The sequence below is a fragment of the Astatotilapia calliptera genome, chromosome 3 (genome assembly GCF_964374335.1).
Source record: "Astatotilapia calliptera chromosome 3, fAstCal68.1, whole genome shotgun sequence".
NCBI lineage: Eukaryota > Metazoa > Chordata > Actinopteri > Cichliformes > Cichlidae > Astatotilapia > Astatotilapia calliptera.
In genome coordinates this window covers 51,228,196-51,251,230 of record NC_137424.1, presented here as the reverse complement: position 1 = coordinate 51,251,230, position 23,035 = coordinate 51,228,196, and the positions used below count along the sequence as shown (strand labels likewise).

Below are 23,035 nucleotides of genomic sequence, written 5' to 3'. Positions count from 1 at the left end.
CCTCTGCAGTGCAACTTTTACTTTGAATGTAAAAGTAAATTTATTGTACAGTTTTTCAAGTTGCACTGCTGCTCAGCTAATAGTTAGCAAGCATTCGCAGACAAACATGAAAAACAGGAAACTGAGGCAGTTTGTTACCAAACAAATCGATTGCTTGGAGGTTTTTGGTGCAGCAACTTCTGTGCAACCAATTTCCAGCCAGGAACTATCAGAAACCCTAACAACCAGTCAGGAAAGACGCAGTTGCAACTAGCAAATGGTGATGTCCAACATGGCGATAATTCATGGCATAACTCTTAATGTCTGCAAAATGTGTGCAAGCTTATCTTCATTAACTAATACGTAAGCATGCTGTGCTTTTGCTGTGCTTTTGCTGTCCACATAAGGTACCTTAGGGCTCCAAACAAACCAACGTGGCAACAGCCAAAAGGCAAACTCTGAAGCTTCAAAACGGACAGTCGAAACCCAGATGGCAAAGTCATGGTGACGACTTCAATTCTTTACACTCTCAGTTGTAATTAGTCGGGTCATAGCTTGTGTGTGCCAGCGTGAAACAGTTTTCTTCATGTGTAGGATAACTTCTCTTTCTAAGAAACACCCATCGCGGATCAAAGTTCCTCCAGTACTTCCTTATGAGAAATCCAGGCTTAATGTGTGAACCTCACCCTCTTACACACACACAGTCTTTCTAGCTCTTGCACACACACACACAGCACATTTCTTACCCTTTGTCAACTCAGTGGAAATAACATAAGGAAGGCTTTGCCAGATTGTCAACACCCTTCAGCTTGCACGACCGATTCAGATGAAACAATACCAAAGTCATGAAAAACACATTCCAACTTTAAATTCCATGTTTTATAACGTGTGTGATTCTGATCTGTGAACTATATAAATATCTACTTTACTGCCACATACAGCATACTGGTAGACCTCACAGACCCAGCTTAAAACTTCAGTGTTTCTTAGTAAATGCCTCGGGCACACAGGAAGTGGTACGAAAAAGAGCAGCAGAGTAGACTTTAATGTGCTTCTAAACATGCTACACAGGAAAATGGGGAAGAAAATGTGATTTGGAACTTTAACAGATGGAATAACTTAATAATCCACCCATTCATCTTTTTTAATTGGTTATACAGATAGGACCAGTGGAAGGACTGGAGCCAATCTCTGCTATCATTGGGCAAAAAGTGGGGTACAGGCTGGACAGGTTGACTTCCATCACAGTTCACTAATTTTGATTAAATACATAATCAAACATACATGTTTTTGGTTTCTGGGAAACCAGAGGCCCCAGTGTGCACCAAAGAACTCGATAATAATACATTTTATTTCTTTGTGAATAATTTTAATAAACAAAGCTTCCTAAACAGGACTGTAGTGTGTGTAAATCTGAAAATAGCCACTGGGTGTGCGTGACACTCACGGACTGTAGCGCTACATTTCTGTGATCTAAGGAGCTTGGAAAGAAAAGCTCTAGACTTCTTTAAGTTTCTTGAAGATTTTTTATCTTTCATCCGAGAAGCTTCTTCAGATTTTTTTCTTTAGATATTTTTTAAACTTCATGAGCAGCTGCTCCCAATGCTCGTCAGTGTTCCTTAGTCTAATTCAGTCCAGATGTCTGAACCATGTAGGAACCAAAACTGTTTATGTGCTTATCGTTGATTTTAACCAATCAACCCACAGTTTTGTGCATGCTCGGCACATGCAAAACATACGGCTCAGCGGCAAAACTTTCATTTTCCTCTCCGACTTCCCGAAATCTTTCGCCTAGATTAATGATGACCGCTTAAACACAGATGCCTCACCTTGAGAACTGGCGTCTCTGAGGGTCAAGTGGGCAGATGGCCTCTGGGTCACGGGGCTCATAAACTTTGACCCTGAGTTGTTGAAATTGTGAGGCATGGTTCTCGCCTCTAAGGGAGAAAGGGGATCAAAGAACATTAAAAAAGTTAGTGAGAAGGTGTGTGTCTGTCTGTGTTTGTGTGTGTGTCTGTAGACAAAGGGATGCTCACCAGTGAAGATGCGCTTTGAGATGATGCTATCTGCCACCTAAAAGAAAATATAGAAAAACATACAAGTCAACAAAAATGTGAGAATAAGAAAAAAAAGGAATTGTTCACTTTATGCTGTTAAATTTAACATCTTAGCGTGACCTAAAAAAAAAGAATGTGCAAACTCACTGCTGGATAAAAAGGAGGTTAATGTAACATGGTGAGCTAGACTAGCTTGTTTCATCTGAGTAACGCAAATAACAAAGGATTATTCACACAGGGCTGGATAGGATACAGCTGATTCATCTAATGCCATCCACCACAATTACCGGACATGTAAAACGATATAAAATTGTAATATTTGTGTAAAAATCTAACATTCAAACTTTTGTTGATAAGTAAACTAAATCAGCAAAAATAAAGTAATTTTTAAAGTTTATTTAATTTATTTTTGTATATTTTGTATACTTTTTGTTTTTTGTCTAAAATTAAATCTCTATATACTATTTACATGTTTTAAATACATTTATTTATTTAAATTATTACATTTCTATTTTTTCCAATGCTTTTTGAAGCATAATAAAACATTAGCAATAAGCAAATAAAATATAATGGTTAACTTAATTCTCTAATGCCTGACAGGAGGTCAACTTAGGTCTGATGACTGTTGTAAATACACGAGCATAAATCAAAGTTACATGAACTTTCCATAATGTTCCAGAGAGAGGGAAAACTGCTCTTTAAGTTAACTACAGTACATACAGTACATATTAAATAAGTGAGAAAATTGTAAATAGCTTGATTGAATTATTTCAGGAAATCAGAGGATCTCCAGTCACAGTCACATTGCATAGCCACAGGAGCACAACATCCTTAAACTATGCACGGAATCAGTCTTTAATTAATCATTAAAGCAATTAAACAGCACCACAATAAGGTTTTGAACTTGTGAATTATTGGTCCCATAAATCACTCCCCCACAAATGTTGTCTGTAATTGGATAAAGTACAAAACACTAAGTGTATGAAAGTCAATTTAAAGATAAAGGCACTGTGTTGTACTGTAAGTGTTGTCTGTCAGTCCATTTTTACAGCTTTGTAACTGTTAATAAAGATGAGCTTGTCCAGCTAGAGTGAGAGTCGAAGGTGTTATTTAACTCTGACTGTAAAGTGAATCATTAACCTGCAGTTGTTTCTTTGGGCTCCTCAGACAGCCAGAGCCAGTTTTATGGGTGTGAAGTGGCTGCAGTGGACACAGTTGTTTTGTTTGTGTCGACTGTTCTGTAATGAATTTATTGATTCTATAGTTAAGTAATATTTGTACAGCCCTAAAGTAGCAATGTGTCATGGTTGAGCTTCGTGATGTTTACGACACCGTCCCAGCTTTGATTCACATAGGGAAAAGAAAGTTTGCTAAGAGAGGAAACCTTAAGGCAACAAACATGTTCTAGGGACAAGACAAAAGCAGAAGTATTGAAATTACAACACGAATCATTGTGAATATATCAGATAAAGATAAAGATGTAATATTTGGTTTTTTAAGTTTAGCTGCTAAAGGTAAAAGATATTTTCTTTTTTCACAGAAAAATCTTCAGTTGACCCAAAATGCTGCACTGAGAGCACTAACTGGGACTAGAAAGAGAGAGCATATTTCTCCCATTTTGGCTTAGTTTTGGCTCCCTGTTTAATCCAGAATCAAGTTTAAAATATAAAGTCTTTAATAATCAGGCCCCATCTTATCTTAAAGAGCCTTCAGCTTTCAGGCCCCTCATCTGTGGAAACAGCTCCAATTAAGGTTTGTTAGACAGACTCTTTCAAGATGAAGTTTTCCGTATAGTTATGCTGGACCAGGTGACCCTGAACCATCCCTTAGTTACGCTCCTAAAGACTAAGATTGCTGGAGGATTTCCCATGATGCCATTACTCCTCCAATCCCTTCTTTCTTCCTTTGTACACCACTATTGCATGTCATTAACTTTTGTCCCAGACTGCCTTTTGTCCTGTTTATTGCCTATGGTCTATTACCCCCTCACTCCCAAACCAGTTGCAGCAGATGGCTGCCCCTCCCTGAGCCTGGCTCTGCTTCTTCCTCCCCGCCATCGTAAAGTGCTAGTGGAGCTCTTCCTCTAAGACCTTGCAGGTCTTCACATCACAACAAAGTGCCTTGAGATGAGTGTTGCTGTGAACTGGTATAATTAATCTGAATTATTTTAGCGTAGCTCAACTAACTTTGGTACACTTCTCTCAGTGAGAATGAGGGAGAGGGACCTGATCCTGATGAATAATGACTACAGGAGAAAGAACATTCAGGACATTTTCATCAGCAGAGAATGTGTGGAGAAGTTTCAGACTTAGCTTAGTTTTAAAATTGGACAATACACTACATGCTCTTTTTTTCTTTCATTTTACACTCTCCTGTCTTTTTTGCCTTCTTTCATCATCTCAACTCTTAAATATAAACTTTCCTTTTCTTCCCTCAACAGCACACACTTCCCCGTCGTCCAGTCTCTGGTTTATTTCTCCTGCTCCTCTCTATCATTTATGTTCCCAGGGAGTGGCTTTTGTTTCATCCCAGGTGTAGACACAGCCAGGACCAAAATACAAACAACTGACAAATTCAAAGAATAAAGAACAAACAGCCAAAAAAACAAGCCGACCCTCAACAGCACAAAGTATGTTCTAGTAAAGTGTTTGGGCAGCTCGTGCTGCCAGAACAGCTTCGGTGTGCCTTGGCATTGATTCCTCAAGTCTCTGGAACATCAATCTAACAAATGATATTCCTTTATTTAGTGTTTTGATGATGTGGTGGAGAGTGCTGTCCAAAGCATGGGCCCAAAGATCTCCCACAGGTGTTAAACCGAACTGAAAGCTGGTGACTTAAAGCGAAAGCATATGATTCTCATCAAACCACTCGGTGGCATTGTCATCCTGGAGTCTGCCATGAGAATACAAGTGTTTTAAACTGATCTTTTCCTCTAAGGAATCAAGAAAGCCAACCCCTAACAGAGCCACCAGACCCCATAACGGCAAGGGTCAAGGGTCAAAGTTCTTCCTTTAATTTGTCACGCGTGCACACACACACACAGATGCGTTTTGTCTCTCACACACACTCAGTAAATCTTCTTCTCCTACACACTGCTTTCTCTACTGACACGTGTTCCTTTTTTTGTCTCTCCCACTTTGTAAATCAAGCTTCAGTTGCCTTTTGTGCATAAAATAGATTTCCCTCAGCTTTAACTTACTTAGCGAGCTTTTAATTTATAATTCCTTTTACTTCTCTCCCCCCTTTTGCCTGTTCTCTCTCCCTTTCCCCCCTTTCTACTACATGTCTGCCCACTCTGCCCACCTGTTGGGCTCATGTGGTCAATCTGAAGTGCCCCGAAGCTGGGCACTGAGCTCCTATTGAAATAAATCTCTGCGATTAATTTGCAGAAATACCACAATATCCTGAATATGATTAATTCCATTTTTAATGGTCACCCAGCTGCCCATGTGATGTTATTCTTGGCAGTGGGATTGTTTCTCCTGCACTGAACACTCAGCTCAACCTGCAAATTGAGCATGATTGCTCTGGGGTTCAGTATGTGTGTGTGTGTGTGTGTGTGTGTGTGTGTCAGCGTGACACCACGGCTTGTGTATATCCTATGTACTCTAAGGGGGGAACACAATATAGAAAAGTGCAACACAGAGTGTCGGCTGGTCTCGCTCGGCGTAGCGTGCCTGTCTCTGCCTAACGTTCCTTGGGTCCTGAAACCAGAAAATTACCCCCACACACACTTAAAGAGAGAAAATTGCCAACAGACTTTCTGCCCTGCATGTGGCTGCAGTTGAAGAAAGAAAGGGAAAAAAAAACAACCCAGAAAAACACAGTGTTTCAGAAGCTTTCAAGCTCTTTCAGGGCAACTCTGGAGCAACATGTTTTCATTATGTCTGCTGGCTCTGATGCTTAAGCTCTCGCTTGGGAAACTATGGGATGGCTACAGCGGGACATCAGCTACATGCATAATGCTGCACACAGGATTGGAAGGTTTCAGTGGCATCCTGAAAGATTCTAGACCAGCAGCACTTTTAAATGTGAAACCAGTGTCACTTGGAGTTATAGTGCTTTGTTTCCTTTACTGCCATTTGCCATCTGGTTTTTATTTACAACCTTCTGTATGCAGTAACATATGCTCGCTGGCCACTTCATTAGGTACAAGGTGTCAACCGCTCACTAATGCAATCAGCCAATCACATGGTGGCAACTGCATGCATTTAGGTATATAGGCATGGTCAATACGACCTTCAAATACCAAATAGGAAATAAAGCTGAGGAAGGAAGTAATAATAATCGCTTATTACAACCAAGGTATTCAGAAGAGTGTCTCTAAACAGACTGCAGCTCAATCCTTGAAGCAGATGGGCTACAGCAGCAGAAGACCACACTGGGTGCCATTGCTGTCAGCTAAGAACAGGAAACTGAGGCTACAGTTCACACAGACTTAATCATATTGGACAATATATTGGACTATATTGCACATATACATATAAAGCACATTCTCACTTTTAGTCTTATTTTAGAATGTGTACTTGAGTGGGTGTTGTGTGTTTTGTGTACAAGGCGTCAAACTTGCTTGAAATAAATGGCAGGCCCTGATGTGAAAAGATAAAGCACATTTTAGATAAAAATGATTCCTGCGGGATTTTCCATAAAGACATAAAACACACAACTGGCCGCAGTGAAAGTAAATCATGTTCTGAGCGAGGATGATTTTTCTTGCACTGTCCAAGTCCATTGCTATGAGAGTTAAGAAACACTTGCTGAAAAATGGAGTGTGAGGGAAGGAAAATGAGTTCTGACATCTTAAACATATAACGTAAAAACACATCTAAGTGTTGTTCTGCATAAGTAAACACAATATTTCCTTCAGGTGAGCCGATCGCATGAATTATACCTCAGTGGAAACTTGCATGGCTTGTTTTCAGTATGATTAATTGGTAATAAAGGGAACTTTTTTCTTTCTTTCTTTCTTTCTTTCTTTCTTTCTTTCTTTCTTTCTTTCTTTCTTTCTTTTTTTTTTGATTTTCCAACTTTCCCCTCTGGTTGCAGCTTGAAGTCATTACTCTGCCCTTTTAATGAAAGGTTAATTATGGCTAGGATCAAGAGATAATTCTAGGTAATAGGGGTTTGTTGTAGGAGTAAAACAATTTCAATTATTTAATTACACTTTTAAAAACAAATAACTCGATTAAATTAAAAGCTGGAAGCTGCATTTGGATTACTCTGGGACATACTTTAATTGAATAAAAAACATGGAAAAGTTTTGCACAGAAAGCCATCCTGGTCTTGAATCCACGGGATATGAAAACTTCAGCATGCACACCTGTTCTTTAGCTGAGTTAAGGGCTGTTATGGCCTTAAATACAAGTAAATAAAAATAATTCCTTACATTCTCAAATAGGTTTGATTGTTGCTAAAGGGCACATGCTTGATCACAGTTAGTTTGAACTGATGCTGTAATGACTGACATTGTGAAATATTTCCAGCATGCTAACATGCTAAGTGTGACACTGACATGGAAGTCATTCCTGGTATGAAACTATGGAAACTATTTGAATTTGATCTGTTTTCCTAATTTGGCAGCAGACCTCCAGTGAGGGGACTTTTCCATTTCAGGCTTCACTGTTGGAACGAGAAATAAAAAGAGACTTGGACCCATCAGTATAGAAGAAGACGTATCAAGATTGTGATATGTTTTCAAAGTTAGAACCTCTTGTAATCGTGCAAAGTAGCTGAAAGAAGATACTGATGCCACACACCACACTGGAGGTCTCCAGCCAGCTCATTCATGGCCTGCTGCCATCTTGTAGACTTTGTTGCTCAGCCAGTTTTTGCCAATAACAATTCACAAATGGCCTTTAAAGTGTGTTTTCATGCCCATGTCCACAAACAAAGAAAAATGAATATGCATGAATACTCATCAGTTTTGCATGGAGACTGTTGTGAGTGGGTACAAACATACCAGGCATGACAATGCTGGTGCTTTAAAGGTTGAGGTAAAATATTTTTATGGACATTTCATTAAAAAACAAAAATGTCAACCTGTTTGCGGCACTAGAGAAGCACTAAGTCGATTGCCTGTTTATCTTCTGAGCAATCTAAGAATCCACCTTATCTTAGCCATTTATCTGAGGATTGCTTCAGCCAATATTTTGGACCTGCGAGACCAAGACTTCCTGTTCCATCCACTGATCGCTGTTTACAAATGTAAATAAATTTACAAAAGCAACTAAACAGCAAAATGATGGTCATAGAAAATCAGACAGCTTCTAGTCTAATTTACATTTCAGCAAATAGGTTCCTTCTCATGTTTTGTATCTGCATGCAACCAAAGCCTGGTCAAACATGAGTGATATTACTGGGACTACAAACTGCAACTAGAAAGGTATAAATAGTTATTCATCCATGGGATCACAATTTTAAGTGGTGGTCATTCATTAAAAATGTCAGTTACACCAAATCATCAGCTCTGCATCTATCTGTTATTTATTTTTGCTTCATGTATGTCTGACACAGTATTGTTGGAGAGCAGAGAGTCATAAAGTCAGTACCGTAAATGAGGATAACACATTGGACTTCTTGCCTGGAAGTAAAATATAAAAGTCTTCACTGATGCACATCAGTTTCCTGTGAGTTACACTCCAGCCACTGAACCCCACTGGACTTTGCATTCCATGGAGCCCATCTAAAATCTGAAGCCTGGAAAGAGTTACTGCGTGTCGGAGGTCGAGACAGTTATTTGAGTCATTCGCCACTTAAATGGCTCCCCGCAAATGACTAAAGGCTGCGTTGACAACGCATTGGAGCTGCTGCATTTCAGGTGAGGTTGTTTATTTTCAGGGGTTTTATCTTCTTTACTTTTGATGTTTCACTTGGTATTTTTATGTTTTTTTGAGAACTGTTTGCATTGATTCATTTATGGTGTATCCTGACAGTTTTTTAAATTTAGGACTCTTCACTTCTTCTAAATGATTTTTTCTTCTCATGTCAGCTGCCTGCTCGTCTAATAAGACGGAAAAGGCTTTTTTTTTAAGCTGTCTTTTCTAAACTGTTCATTCATGTCCTTGGAAATCAATCACACACAATCCTTCTAAGTGCCTCCTTCACACACATGCACACACTATCCTCCACACTCACACTAATGTTTTGTTTTACAGCTTCATATGTCAAGATTAAAAATGAGAACATCAAGAAAGGCTCAAAGATAAGGCGCCAATGCTGAGAAAGGAATTCTTTACCTTTTCACCCTACTGAACTTTTTTGTGCCATTCAGGAAGAAGAATTAGGAAACAGGAAAGAAAGGAACAATCAGCCAGAGATACTTAGTAGCAGTTATATAAAATTGTTCTGACCAATAGTTCTCTAGGCTTTCTAAAGGTCTGTCACTCATTTTCCCTTATTGTACCTGACCATCTCTAGAGATTTTGTTTTCTTCAAGCCACTTAACATTGACCTATGAAAGGATGAATCAATGTAGTATCACAACAGACAACTTCGCGAAGAACCAATTTTAAATTGTATCTTTAGGCACAGCAGCTTTAGCAGCAGCTTTTCACAAAAGCACATCATTTCTTCCCATTTCTATAGTTGAAGCTAATGAAAAATACCACCAACAACACAGTTTGACAAAAGTACAACATAACTCACCATGGTGTCCTCAAGAAATTGGTGGAAACTGGACAAATGGAGGACAAAAGAGTAAGTGTCAGGCCTAAGAAACTAGCACCTGAAAGTCATGTGCTTAAGAAACAGAAAAACCTCCAGCGAAAACCTCTATCTAACCCTTCATTCGTTCACTGAAGCCTCACCAGAAATGGTCTCAGTGGAAGGATGGGTGTTAAGAAGCCATTCCTAAAGAACGGAAATGGAGAAAGGGCTGAAGCATGGCAAATTACCAAAGAACCGGACTGAAAAGCAGTGGCAGCAGAGTGATAGATCCTAATTTGAAATGTTTGGTCCACGTTGTTGTCAATATGTACGGAAGATGTCAGGAGAGAGATAAAACCATGAGTGTCTACAGCCACCTTTGAAACATGATGGTCCACCATTGATCCACTATGCAATTTGCCTGATTGCTGATGGATTCATTTTTTAGCTTGACAATGATCCCAAACACACTCCCAATGCAGTAAAAGCATACCTGGATGGAAGAACATACGCAGTGGAACACCATCAGTCATGGATTGACCTCCCCAGAGGCCGGACCTCAACATTTTTGAAGCAGTGCAGGGCCATTAAACATTAAACAACTATTCCTGAAAAATACTTAAAGAAGTTACAAGAAAGCTGCTTCAGACAGTTCAGACTGTGCTGAGGAATAAAAACTGTCAGAGGAGGATTAAAACTGTTTCTTTCAGATAGAAGAGAAACCGAGGGGCCGCATCAAGACCCAGTATAAGCTACATATGGAGCTGGAGCTGATAATAAGCACAATCGCTGCTCTTCAGAAGGATCATTTGCAGTCAAATGTTGTTTGCTCATTGCAAATTACAGTCTTTATGTCAGTGAAAATTAAAGAATGCCTATCAATGCATGAAACCCAGATGAAACACTAAATAATTGCCATAACTCTAACAATAATTCATCTAACCTTACCAAAGGGCTCAATAAAACCTCTTTCTCACCATGAAGTGAATGCTTTTGGGCTTATTTTCTGCAACAAGGAAGTAAGTTTTATGTGTTTGTGGCTTTACCCTTAATGAGGATTTTATCAGCCACTGTGTGCTGGTGGTTTATGGTGAAAGACTGCACTCCTGCCCTCGTTAAGGAAACTGCTTTTGTTTCCAGTAAATCACTATGGAGGCTCTGATGTGACAAGCCTCAAAGTTCAAGTTCACTGCCAACGTGACCTTATGCGAGTGCATGTTGATTACACCGACCTGAGGGCATTTGCTGTGGTGCGTCTGCGAACGTGTGCGCATTTGTGCAAATATGCATGAGCTTTAGGGAAGCCTGAAACAGCTCAAGTCCAAAAGAACCCCGTCCAGCTGCAATAACAACAACAAATAAGCCCTGAACTTTCCTCTTTCACCCTGTTTGGAACAACAGACAGAGATAAAAATAACTGGATTTCTTCACGTCATGCTATGTCTGGCCAAAAGCTTAAAAAAGAAAGAAATGGAGAAATCGAGGGAAAAAATTTAAGGTTACGGTACAAGGAGAGAGACAGAGAAAGAGACAAGATAGCGAGTAAATCCTTAAAAATGTCTTCTTGGAAGCTCTGCTTTCTGTCAGCACTGCCGATATGGGGGGAACACTGGTCAAGAGGGAGTCCAGAAGGGTGTTCTAACTTTTAAATAATCTGCTGGATTAATTTGTCAGAATGCATATTATCTTATGCCTATGGATTAAAAAATCTACTTAATATGTCCTAATATTTCTTAATAAACTGGCAATTTTACTGGTTCAATCGATGAGCTTACATTAAAGTCTCCATTCAATAATGGGAGTTAAAGTACAGAAGTAGCTGCATGTATTAAGAGTGATACAGAGGAAACACGCAGCCTGGACATGGCAGCAGTGAAACCAGAAGCTGGCTTACTAACACCAGAGGCACACAGCTGGAATCACTGAAAATGCCACTTTAACTGAAAAGCACCCTTGCTGTTCTTTCTGGGATAAAAACTGAATCTAATGGGGAGGAGACCAAAAACTGGAGTAACTCTAATGGCCACTTGAGGCTTGCTCCATTAGTGAGTCAATCCCAATGTTAGACTCCCTCCGTTATACCATAAATAAACAGGTTTTTTAACCAGTTTTTCTTCCCCTTATTCCCACCGAAAGGCCCCAGCAAGCCTGTGGATTTAAACCCAGGACACTCTTGCTGTGACCCCCCCTACCAATGGTAACCACAATTTGGGTCTTTATGACTAAATTTCCTCATTTTGGAAATCTGTAAAGAGGAATATTAGCACAACTTACATATATTAAGGCTTAAAGGGGGCGATCGTGGTTCAGGGGGTTGGGAAGCTCATCTTGTAACCAAAAGGTTGCCGGTTCAATCCCCAGCTCTGTCTGTCCTGGTCATTGTGTCCTTGGGCAAAACACTTCACCTACTGGCATTGGCCACAGGGCACCTGTGGCTGCAACTGTAGCTTGCCTCCACCAGAGAGTGAATGAGTAGTGGAATTGTCTTCATTAACCAAAAATTTTCTTATGCAACAACACACACCACTTAGCAGGTCCACACGGGATGCACCTGCCGATCAAGTTAGCTAGCAAGTACTGGCCCTTCCCCAGATCCATCCTGGTGTACAAATATGGCCACATCCAGTCTGAAAAAGACAAGACTGTATCTTTCAAAACGAACAACAAATAGGATGAAATACGACAAAAATCAGATGCTGTTAGGGCGAAACACCAGTGCCAAAAATCAGAAACTGGTGGGAAAAGAGGGAAACGGATCGACAATTATGGGAAATGAGAGAAGAAGAGGAATGATGGTAAAAAAAAAAGAAGGAGAAGTTGGGAAAACACAGAGGAGAGTCACAGTGGACAAGTATGGAAAAAAAAGAACAGAAGGGGAACTGAAAGGGGGGATTGAGGGGGAAAAGAGGAGAGTGAAAGAGGGACAAGTATGCACATGAAGGAGCGTTTCTTCTGCAGATTAGCAGTAGCTGCAACCCAATACTTTAATATGCTGCTCGACCCCGACAGGCCTGGACTGGCAGTATGTGTGTGCGTGTGTGGTTCACTGTGTATTTCTGGAAGCTACAAACTCTTATCAGCCCTAATCTGGTCTAGGAAGCAAGTCATACCACACTGTCTGAGTGCAATAAAAAAATGACATTAACCAAAGACAGAGGTGAACTACCACGTTTATGTACCCAAGGGCTGCCTCCTTAAAAGTGGGTAAAAGATTAATCTGTAACTCAAATGTCATTTAAGGCCAGGTCGAAGGTGACTCTGTGACTTTGGTCTTCTTGGTAAAGCCATACTGTTCAAGACTAGCACCAGTTCCAGAGCGATAAGAGCACAAATGAACATTTTATGGTTGAATGCTTTGAAGGTGTTTCTTTTTCACATTTGCCTTAATGTAAACCAAACACCTCAGTGTCAGGAGTCGGTATGCATCAACAATGTTTTGTTTTTCTTTGACAGTCTTTCCTTTCTTAAATCTCCCTCGAGCCAAACCACAAATTTATGCTTGACAGGGAAATCTCCATGGAAAGAAATCCGACCACATTACGGGCCATGCACAAATTTGAACAGATGAAGATATTTTTCACATTTGATGGCAGGATTTATACTTTTGGTTTTTCATCAGTAAATAGAGTAACTGCCAGTTTACTTGAGTTTTGGCCTTTGGATTCATTGCCTGACCTTTTGATGTTCTATATCTGCTGAAAAACTGGTAAATATTTTTTTTATTTGCTTTTGTTTTTTTTGCTTAAAAATTAAAAAATCATTTAAAAATGAATTTATCAATAGAGATGTGGCTTTAGCGCTACAGTCGTACAGGTGTTTCCAAATCAGCAATGTTGATACAGAGTTACAACTTGAAAGCAGCTTAAACATCCCCACACACTTCTTCCTTTCGACAGTGGAGTCAAACATGGTACAATAAAGGAATAATGGGCCATAACATTAGAAATGAATCAAGGCTCAGAACAGTGTTATTCTAATCCACATGAGCTCCATTTATGGTTTATTTAATGTATGGACTGTTTGGTCTGGAGTGGTGTCAGGACGGGTACTTCCAGCATCGCCACAGGAACGTTTCCAGCCAGTTGAGTCCAAGTGTAGGGAAAAAGAAAAAAAAAAGAAAGATCATTCACTGCTTTTGTTGTAGAGAAGTCAGTGGAGCCTGAACTTGCAGACCCAACATTTTAGTGGTTCCTTTGCATAATCAGATGAGAGTAGAGGAGGCAGGAAGGTTTCCATGTGTCGTATTCCACAAAACTTTCCTCTCTGTGCTTAAACTATCTCCAGCGAATACTAGAGTAGCTCTGCATTATTCGCAATCTTAAAAAAAATCTGCTTTAGGCCTCTAGTCAGCAACCTCTACTCCCTGTAAATCCCGGTAATCCCTGACTGGTTGGCAAGTGATTGCTTGAGGCTGCTGCTAGTTTCTGGGTAAAGAGAGAGCTGCACCAAAAACCTTGTGACTGCACTAGCAGATTGCCACCATATGAAAAACATTCACATATCTGTAAACACTTCTTGACAAACTACCGAGCATATGATGCAAACCAGAAACTGACGCTGTCTGACTTCAAAGTAAATGTTGGGCGTAACTGCTGAAACCTGTTTCAAGAGGTGCAACTTTTACTCTGAAGTGATATGAGAAACTGTCTCTGTGTCCAGTTTGTGTTTTTTTTCTTGTAGTTTTGCGGCTGCTTGGTGGGTAGCTGTGCTGTGCTGTGCTAACATCCAAACAAAGCACACAGATGTTTTCAGTGAAGCAGCGTATACGTTCTTGTGAACTTAGCAACAGCAAGTCAAGGAATACACATTTTTCCTGGTGAATGGTGGTTACCAGGGAGGTCACTGACTGGTTTCCAGGCTTGTGTGGCTGGGGTATTGGCAATCGATTTCACGTTGACTGCCAGCAACCACCCACATCTGGTCAGGGAATATATATTTTTCCCTAGTGATCGGTGGTTGCAAGGCAATCTCCAACTGGTCTCTAACCCCATGTGACTGAGGTCTTAGCTCTGCTCCCTTTAAGCTAGCTTTCTTCTGACTGGCTGCCTCTTCTCACAGCCAGAGCCATGTGCCTGAGATCATTACATATGGAAACTGGTCTTATTGACCTCATAAAATCCAGTTGGAAACAGAGTGTTTACATCAGTCTGAAGCCTGAGCTTTTGGCTCACAGCCCTACCTGCACATAAGTTGGCCTCATTATTTTAAGTTTGGTCACATTTAATAAGAGCAACCACCAATGTAACAGTACATACACAACAGCAGAGAAACCATAAGAGGTCTTCTTTAATGCATTCCTTCCTAATTAATGTTCTTTATTGGCTTTAGAATTGGATGATTGACAAGATTTTCTTGGCGCAAGGAACTCTTACTGGGAATTTTTCCAAAACCTTCCAGCCACGTGATAGCAACAATTCATTTGATTAACGCCGTGAGATGAGGCTGAACGCTGTCTTAAATTTGTGTTGTTATTCAAGCATTTAAAATCCCCTTTGTTTGCCTCACTGACATTAAAACAAGAGTATGCTATAAATACCTTTTTTATATTTCTATTTAACTTGGAGCGGTAGTCTAAGGTCTCTGCATACAGTTGTCCGTCTGTGATTTACTCCCAGTGCAACTAAACAGGAGTCGTTCATTAGGTTTATCTCTGAAAAGCAGCAAGGAAAGGTTTCATGACAGGTAACACACCAGCGACCAGCTCGATGCCAGGAACTGATTACTGACCTCTTTTGCATGGTAGGTTCCTGCCAGATAAAATGCTGTGTACAGTTGAGGAAGCCATTGACTGTACACGCTTAAGAAGAAAAAACAAACAAAAAAAAAAAACCCGGGAGATTGGTATCACCCTTTATTGCTTTTGGAGTTTAGTTTCAGTCACATCAAGAGGACTCTGAGTTATTAGCCCTGCTGTTCTCAATAACTTTCACAATATAGTTTCACAACCAAGAACGCAAACAGGATAAAACTGTTTATACGCTAGACATAGTGCATTATCGCTTCTTTCTTATGTGTATTTACCTTCCTATAAGTGTTTGTGTGTTTTTCTTTCTGTATTGTTCTCTCTGGCTTTGCTGCAAAAGAGCTAATCAACTGTAGGGCTGCATTCAAGGAAGCAGTTTACTCTCTTTCCTCCCTCCCTGCATCTCTTTATCTTTCTGTCAGTCACCCCGTAATCTCTTTTAAAACTTGGTTATCGCCCCTAAAGAAGCAAACAACATTAACACAGGCCAGAGGCAGAGTTGCCTTACAGCCTCGGTCTTCTGTTTCTCTGACTCAGTATTGTAGGTTTCATTTCATTGCAAATAGTAATTATAAGGTATGTCATAATGAAGACAGCAGTGTCTGGGAGATCTCTGTTCTTTAATAAAGGACAAAAAGAATTTGCATGCGACACGTGTTTCTGAAAAAAGCATTTTCTTTTTGTGTTCCCAATAAATATCCCATAACATCAAATTGAGGGAATAAAACAATAAAAAAATCTCAGCAGAACTGCAGCACGTACACAGCTGGAGTCATCAGTGCTGCTTTGTGTCATTTCCCAGCAAGAATTATAAAAAGCATTTCTGACTATGACATGATAAAGCACTAAAACAAATACCACTGGCTCAGCAGTGACTTGTGCATGATAATTGACCTGCACGATATCCTCATATCTCCCATTGCAACCACTTTTCTTGTTTCAGGAAGCACTTTGGGCTCCTCAGTTGGCACCAACCCATAAGGACAGTTGGTCATCACGGGGATGAGAGAAAGGAGATAAAAACATTTTAAAAAAACATTTTACAGGCCAACAAAACTAAAAACAAAGTTGCTGCAGGTGACCGAGTATGGATGCCTGAATTTGCATCACAGGTTGAATATACAGCTTTAGGCACCATATCAACATTTGTGAATTCACCGTTAAATGTTTAGCTTATTTTCCTTCTGATTCTATCTTCTTTGCAACTCTGGACTGTTTTAATGTGGCTGCTATTTTTAACTTGCTGTTCTGAACTTGTGGAGACATCAACTTTTACATCAAACCAACCCTCTGTGCAGAAACTGTAACTGATGTACCACCCAGCAGTCACTGGCAGTTTTTGGGTGAAGAGTCCACAGTTTCTAACGACCAAGGAGCCAATGCGCCAAGTAAGGAGCGTAAACAGGACTGTGCTTGGCCTTTTCTTTTGTTGATATTCACAGTGTTGCACACCAAGAATTCATTGCCCATGGTAATACAATGTGCAGTTCTACTGCAATGTCCTGATTAGATTTTAGAGAGAAAATTCAGCAGAAAGACTCAAAATAATTTTTTTCCCTGTTTGTCTGCAAACTCCTCTACATAACCAGAAGTTGAGCAACCAAACTTAGGGCTCGGGTACATCTTTATCTGCGTACCATTTTACATTTAAAGGTTTTTTTGTATAAATTAGATGTTATTGTTGTGAAATTAAAGTGATATTATAAAGTTATGATACATGTGTATAAAAATGTACTTCGGGTATGATATAGTATGATGTCATTTGTTACCTCTCAATCGCCACTAAAATCCCAGATCAAGCAACACTGTAGCATATAGTAGTCTTACTATAATTCACTAAATCTCCTGCCCGTCTCTCTGTTTGTCCTTCCTTGAGTCTTCCTACACAATCAAGAGTTAAGCAGCCAGTTGGCTAGGTACATCTTAACCTCTGAAAGTTTATATATACTACAGTAGAGCAGGGGCATTACAGGCAAAAATTGCCTAGCACTCAGTCCCATATTTCACTTTTTTTATTTTCTATGAAGCATCTATCACCCTTAATTTTTCCTTTTTCTCAATGTGATTAATTACATCAGTTTGCCAACAGCACAAACAAACCAAACAATACTGTTACATGGGCATGCACCAGAATCTGTGCTTATCACCTGCCCTACTTTCCATAGTAGTTTAGGTAAAAACTACAGGGTAACTATTGGGTAGCACTTGTAATAAATGGTCTGTATTTGTATAGCGCTTTACTTGGTCCTAAGTACCCCAAAGCACTTTACACTATACACAATCATCCACCCATTCACACACTGGTGATGGCATGCTACATTGTAGCCACAGCCGCCCTGGGGCGCACTGACAGAGGCGAGGCTGCCGGACACTGGTGCCACCGAGCCCTCTGACCACCACCAGTAGGCAACGGGTGAAGTGTCTTGGCCAAGGACACAATGACCGAGACTGTCGGCTCAAACCAGCAACCTTCCGATTACAAGACGAACGCCCAACTCTTGAGCCACGATCGCCCCAAACTACTGAAGGGAAGTCAGTAATGGACTGGACTGAGATGTGACATTTGGATAAAAACATTTGACATTTTTTCCAAAGTTGAAAAGTCTCGACCAGATTGTTATTGATTTCCTTCCTCAGCTGCTGCTTCAGTGATTAGTATGAATTAGAACGATTGTGTGTCTTCTTTGTTGCACCTTGACTATGGCAAATATCCAAAATAAGAGCACACCATAAACACACTGACTCATCAGATGAATATCTCTCTCTAACTTGGCTCACCTCTGTGTGTTGTCCAGTGACCCCACCCATTTGCTACATCTGGCAGGTTAAAACAAAGCTCTCAGGTTAACATGACAGCTTTTTTCTTTTAATACCGTGAAAAAAAACCCAAGCCCTTAAGCAAAATATCTCATATGAAAAAAACAAATCTGTTGGGTCTTTCCAGACTTGGAAGGTGGTGAAACTCTAACTCATTCTGTTTATCCTGCCAAAAAGGACACATTTATCAAAAGTGGCTTTAGACTTTCTTACCATGCTGTGACTTCATTGGGGTAATATGTTACTATTTCATCTCCAATTTGCATTTACGCCAGTTTTTCCATTTTTAATTTTTATGCCGATAGCAGAAAAGGCAGAGTGTGCTCCAAGAGGTCAAAAAACATCTAAAGAAATGCTGTAAATTTAAAAAAAAGATAAAAGTAAGGGCTGCAGATAATATATGATAAAACCATAGTACACAGCAGAGAAGCCACAGAGAAGCTCTTCCTGTGACTGTTATTTCCCCTGAAGGAAACTCAATAAACAATAAACCCTCAACAAGAGCATCCTTGATTGTGAGTATGAAACCATGACTTCATCAGACCCGACTCAAATGTCACATTTTTAAGGATGCAACAAAGCAGACAGTATGTTTTAAAACAGATACTGTTTATCCCAAAAGACAAACTGTAAAATTTTTAACCAAGGCTAGAAGCCAAAGAGAGGAAACCAACCAGTTTTGATCTTCTAACAATGTTTCGTCTGTGAACGCTCCATCAACAAATATGTGTGTGTGTGTGTGTGTGTGTGTGTGTGTGTGTGTGTGTGTGGAGGGGCTGTTTCCCAGAGGCTTTAGATCCTTATACGGGTTTATTAGAGCAACTTGCCTGTTTTACCCTCAAAGATATGTTTAAATCAGATTCTGTGAAAAAAAAGCAAGATAATAAGACCACAAAAGGCACTAGAACCTAAACATTTGTAAAAAAAAGTGTTGTAAAAAAGACGATTTTCGTTAACATTTAAACTAATGAAATGGTAGATCAGACAGAGAGAGGGGGGGAAGAGATGCGGCAAAGGGACGGACTAAAACCCGGTCCGGCCGCTCTCGGCCGTATGTGGTGGTTGCCCGCTCAACGCACTCAGCGAAACGGGCGCCCAATGAGTTTGTAAATAAAATCAGCAGAAGAGTTTTCTCATTGACTTTCACCAGGCTTTCTGAAACCACAGGAATCTTCACCTGCTACCACACTAGAAAACCTCTAACTAAAGCTAGCAAGCTCAGAGCATAATAGCTCACTCGAGTTGGTCGGAATTGCTCTTGCAGCCTCTTTCTGTTTAGTCTGAATTTTTCCATTTACTGAAGTCTGACATTTAGTTCCCTTGAAAGTCACTGTTGACAGTTTGTTTTTTTGGCAGTATGCCAGTGAATCCACTCATTGCAGTGATTTTCCAATAAAGCTCTTCCAATCAACCTTCATTGGATATGAAGTGTAATACCAAGATTTATGTGTGTTTTTGATCCCCAGGTGTGAGCTGAGTGTGTTGCAATCGGGTGACGTTTGTTTTACTCGTTCCAAGTTTCATTTTTAACCCTTCTGACTTCTATTTGCTAATTACTGATTCTACTTATTGGTTCTTGTAGAAAAAAATATGCCTGCACTGGTTTTCTGCAGCCATCCAATTGTTTCAGTATCTCTCACAATGGAGAAACAGTGGAAAAGTTTGCATATACAAAAACTCTGCTGTTATGAGTTTGACATCATTGTTTTTTCAAGGTGCAGCTGTCAGAAAATGATGCCAGGAACCGATAAACTCAGACATTTTGAAACATGTTATTAACTAGAAGGGGTTAGAGATCCCCGCAGCAGTTATCGATATTCTGCACTAAATCAGATTCTCTCTCTCTCGTTGTTTTTCTAGAAAACCTTTGAAAAAGACTAACACAACAACTTTAAAGGATATTCAGACTGGGTATATAAACAGGATTCACTGAGCCTAAACTGACTCACAGCTGTGCCATGGTCTCACCAACAAGCCCACGTCTGTTGGTTTCTGGTGAAAACCCTGCAGAGATCCACAAAATATTTTGCATTTTCATAATGCTGGCCAGAGAGCATACAGTGTAAGCCAATACAAGAGCCCGAGAGAAAGTAATACATCTGTTATGGGTTATTGGAAAGAGTGAAAAATTGATTGGAGCACCTGTACATCTTGTAAGCTTTGCTTTTTGTTAGCACCAAGTGTACAAGGTCACTGTAGGCTATTTTTTTGGTTGTTTTTTAAGTTAAGGCATTGAAAGTTAATGTAAAATTTGTATGAAATCTATTACATGAAGTTGAAATACTTTAGGGATGTGCTATACATAAATGATGGATGCATTGGTCATGTGAGGAAAAACTTCTGCTTTGGGGAAAAAAATAACGTGAGTCTGGAATTGAGCATTTAATGGATATTTCGTGACAATATGAAAGCTTTTCTGATGCTTAAGAAACTCAGCAAATGTGAAAGCTACAGTGAGGTATTTAGGATGTGAAGATGGAGGTAAGGGGGATTTTCAGGGGTTTGCTGGACAGGAACACGTCCCAAGGAATGAATGGAGAGAGAGAGGGAGGGTGGTCGACGCCAGACACAGAGGTCTTTTGTGTTTGTCTATCAGCTGGAAATCACTAACAACACAGCAGCCCACCACTCCACCCTGTGTGTGTGCTAGTGCATAAACAGTATGTCAGTGACTGACATTTGCTTTTCAATAGCCAACTGTAGAGCAGAATAAGATAAGGGAGTTTTGCTCAAAAGCCAACTTGTTCCCTTGGCATGAAACAAATCCTCAGACAAATCCAAGAGTCTGTCACTCCAGTTACATCATGCTGCCTTCAATCTCTTCATCACAGATGAAGGTCAAACAAGTGCCTTCTAATTTTTGTTTTTAAAAAAATATATATTTACATTTCAGTGAAATATGAATTAATGAAATTATGTTCTCCATGTTTCTCACAGTCAAAAAGTCCAAAGATCAAACCCAACAATGACCTCATCTTATTTCATGGAGACTAACGCTCATTCAAAAATTATTTAGCAACAGCAGTGAGCGAGATGTTCTTGCAAGATACTGAACACTGTGAGTATTTTGCAAGCCACTTTGTAACCCAGCATCAAAATCGAATCTGTTTTCATGAACAACTGCACAGCTTTCCATATTTTCCAGTGGAAGGACCGAGGAGTCCCAGAGCAGGACCATGCTACCAGATGCAAATTAGTGTTCTTTTGAATACAGAAAACTTTATTTCTTTGGATGCAATAACCTTTTCACTAACTTATCAGAAAGTATTACTGTTTCTAGCTTGACAAAGTTGAAACAACTTACTATGTTAGTTTCAAGTTCATATTTTTTACTGAAATATAACCGTTCTTGCATTATTCATCAGCCCAGGCTGCGCTGTCCTGAGTTGACCACATTGAGTATATTCACACACATTGACTTCATACACATCTACAAGGAGGAGAAACTCAAAGCAAGATTTTAGAGTAAACTGAAGGAAGAATTAAAATAGGTCCATTTGTGGGGTTTTCCCTGGTTGAAAAAAGCAAATAAAAATCCACAAATCATTACTGGGAGTTGTTTATTAAAGACAACGATGTCCCTAAAGGACACCACATGTTTGTCTCCATGGAATAACGTGACAGTTGATCTATTTCATTTGACAGCCAAAGAAACAGTTAAGGTACTGTAAGAGCAAATGTGTTTTTGCGAGGTCTGTCATGTGGAATATAGACCAGTTGTGTATTGTGACACTTTTCATGAGAAACAAGACACTACTGTTTTTTGTCAACAGTGGTACTTGGTGTTTTTTATGCCCACTGTTATAACAATGAAGCTCTTGATAAAATATAAAGTGTGATTTCTGCCTCTTTTTTCCTCAGGAACTTTTTCCTTTTTCAGAATCAGAATCAGAATCAGGGATCAATAAAGTATTCTGATTCTGATTCTGATTCTGAAAAAGGAAATACCTATTACAATTACACAAAGTATCATTGGTGCACACACTTGCTATTCTTTCCTGCTAGTGCACTAGCAGGAAAGAATATTTTTAAAAAAGGCTACGAAATGCATTACAAGCACCTGTGTACTTGTGACAGTCAAAAAGTTGGAACACTAACCATTATCAGCCATCATTTTACATATAAAATCGAAGGTGAAGGCCCACCAACCAGTTTTCAGCCAGAAGAACGAGGACACATTGTTGATGCTGTGAGTTAGCATTAGCTAGTTAGTCTTAGTAAAGTAATGTTATCAAGCTAGCAGGATTTTTTTGTGTGACATTATATGTATTTAACGTTATTTGGTGTTTATTCATGCTGAATTTGTCAGAACCACGATAAGGTATTTATTCTCAGCTAGCATGTGGCTAGCAACCAAATGCTAGCAGGCAAATTGCCCATTTCGAATCCTGTTGACCAACTTCCATTACATTATTTTATAAGAGTTTTCTGACTGATGCTAATTCTTAGAAGATAAAATAAAAGTCAGGGTTCTCCTCCAGCAAAATGCAGCCAAATCAGGTGCTTCAGCTTGAGGACAACAAAGGGACCGGAGGACACTAGCAAATACGTCCTTTAACGGTAAACACCAACGTTTTAACACTACACTGTCTTCATCAGAGTCCTAAAGTGAACTGGGACCATTGACTTTAATATTGGCAAAACTTATTTTAAGGACCTTTTCATCATCAAAGCCTTGCCTTGAGAACTCACAATGGTGATGAAATGTTCACGCTTAATAAATTGTGAGTCATGGGTCCGACTCTTTGACGTCTATCAGGGCTTTGTGAATTCATAACATACTGTTTGTTGTTAA

At 39.7% G+C, this 23,035-nt stretch overlaps 1 protein-coding gene across 1 annotated transcript in view; it reads right to left on the bottom strand.

The window, feature by feature from the left end:
- Nucleotides 1–23,035, bottom strand: part of tnfsf10l (TNF superfamily member 10, like) — a 67,901-nt gene that overhangs the window by 3,614 nt on the left and 41,252 nt on the right. Inside the window, exons 3-4 of the mRNA XM_026162602.2 lie at nucleotides 2,016–2,052; nucleotides 1,809–1,916 (exon numbers count right to left, since the gene is read on the bottom strand). Coding sequence (XP_026018387.1) covers nucleotides 1,809–1,916; nucleotides 2,016–2,052 — 145 coding nt within the window. The remainder of the gene's footprint in view (nucleotides 1–1,808; nucleotides 1,917–2,015; nucleotides 2,053–23,035) is intronic.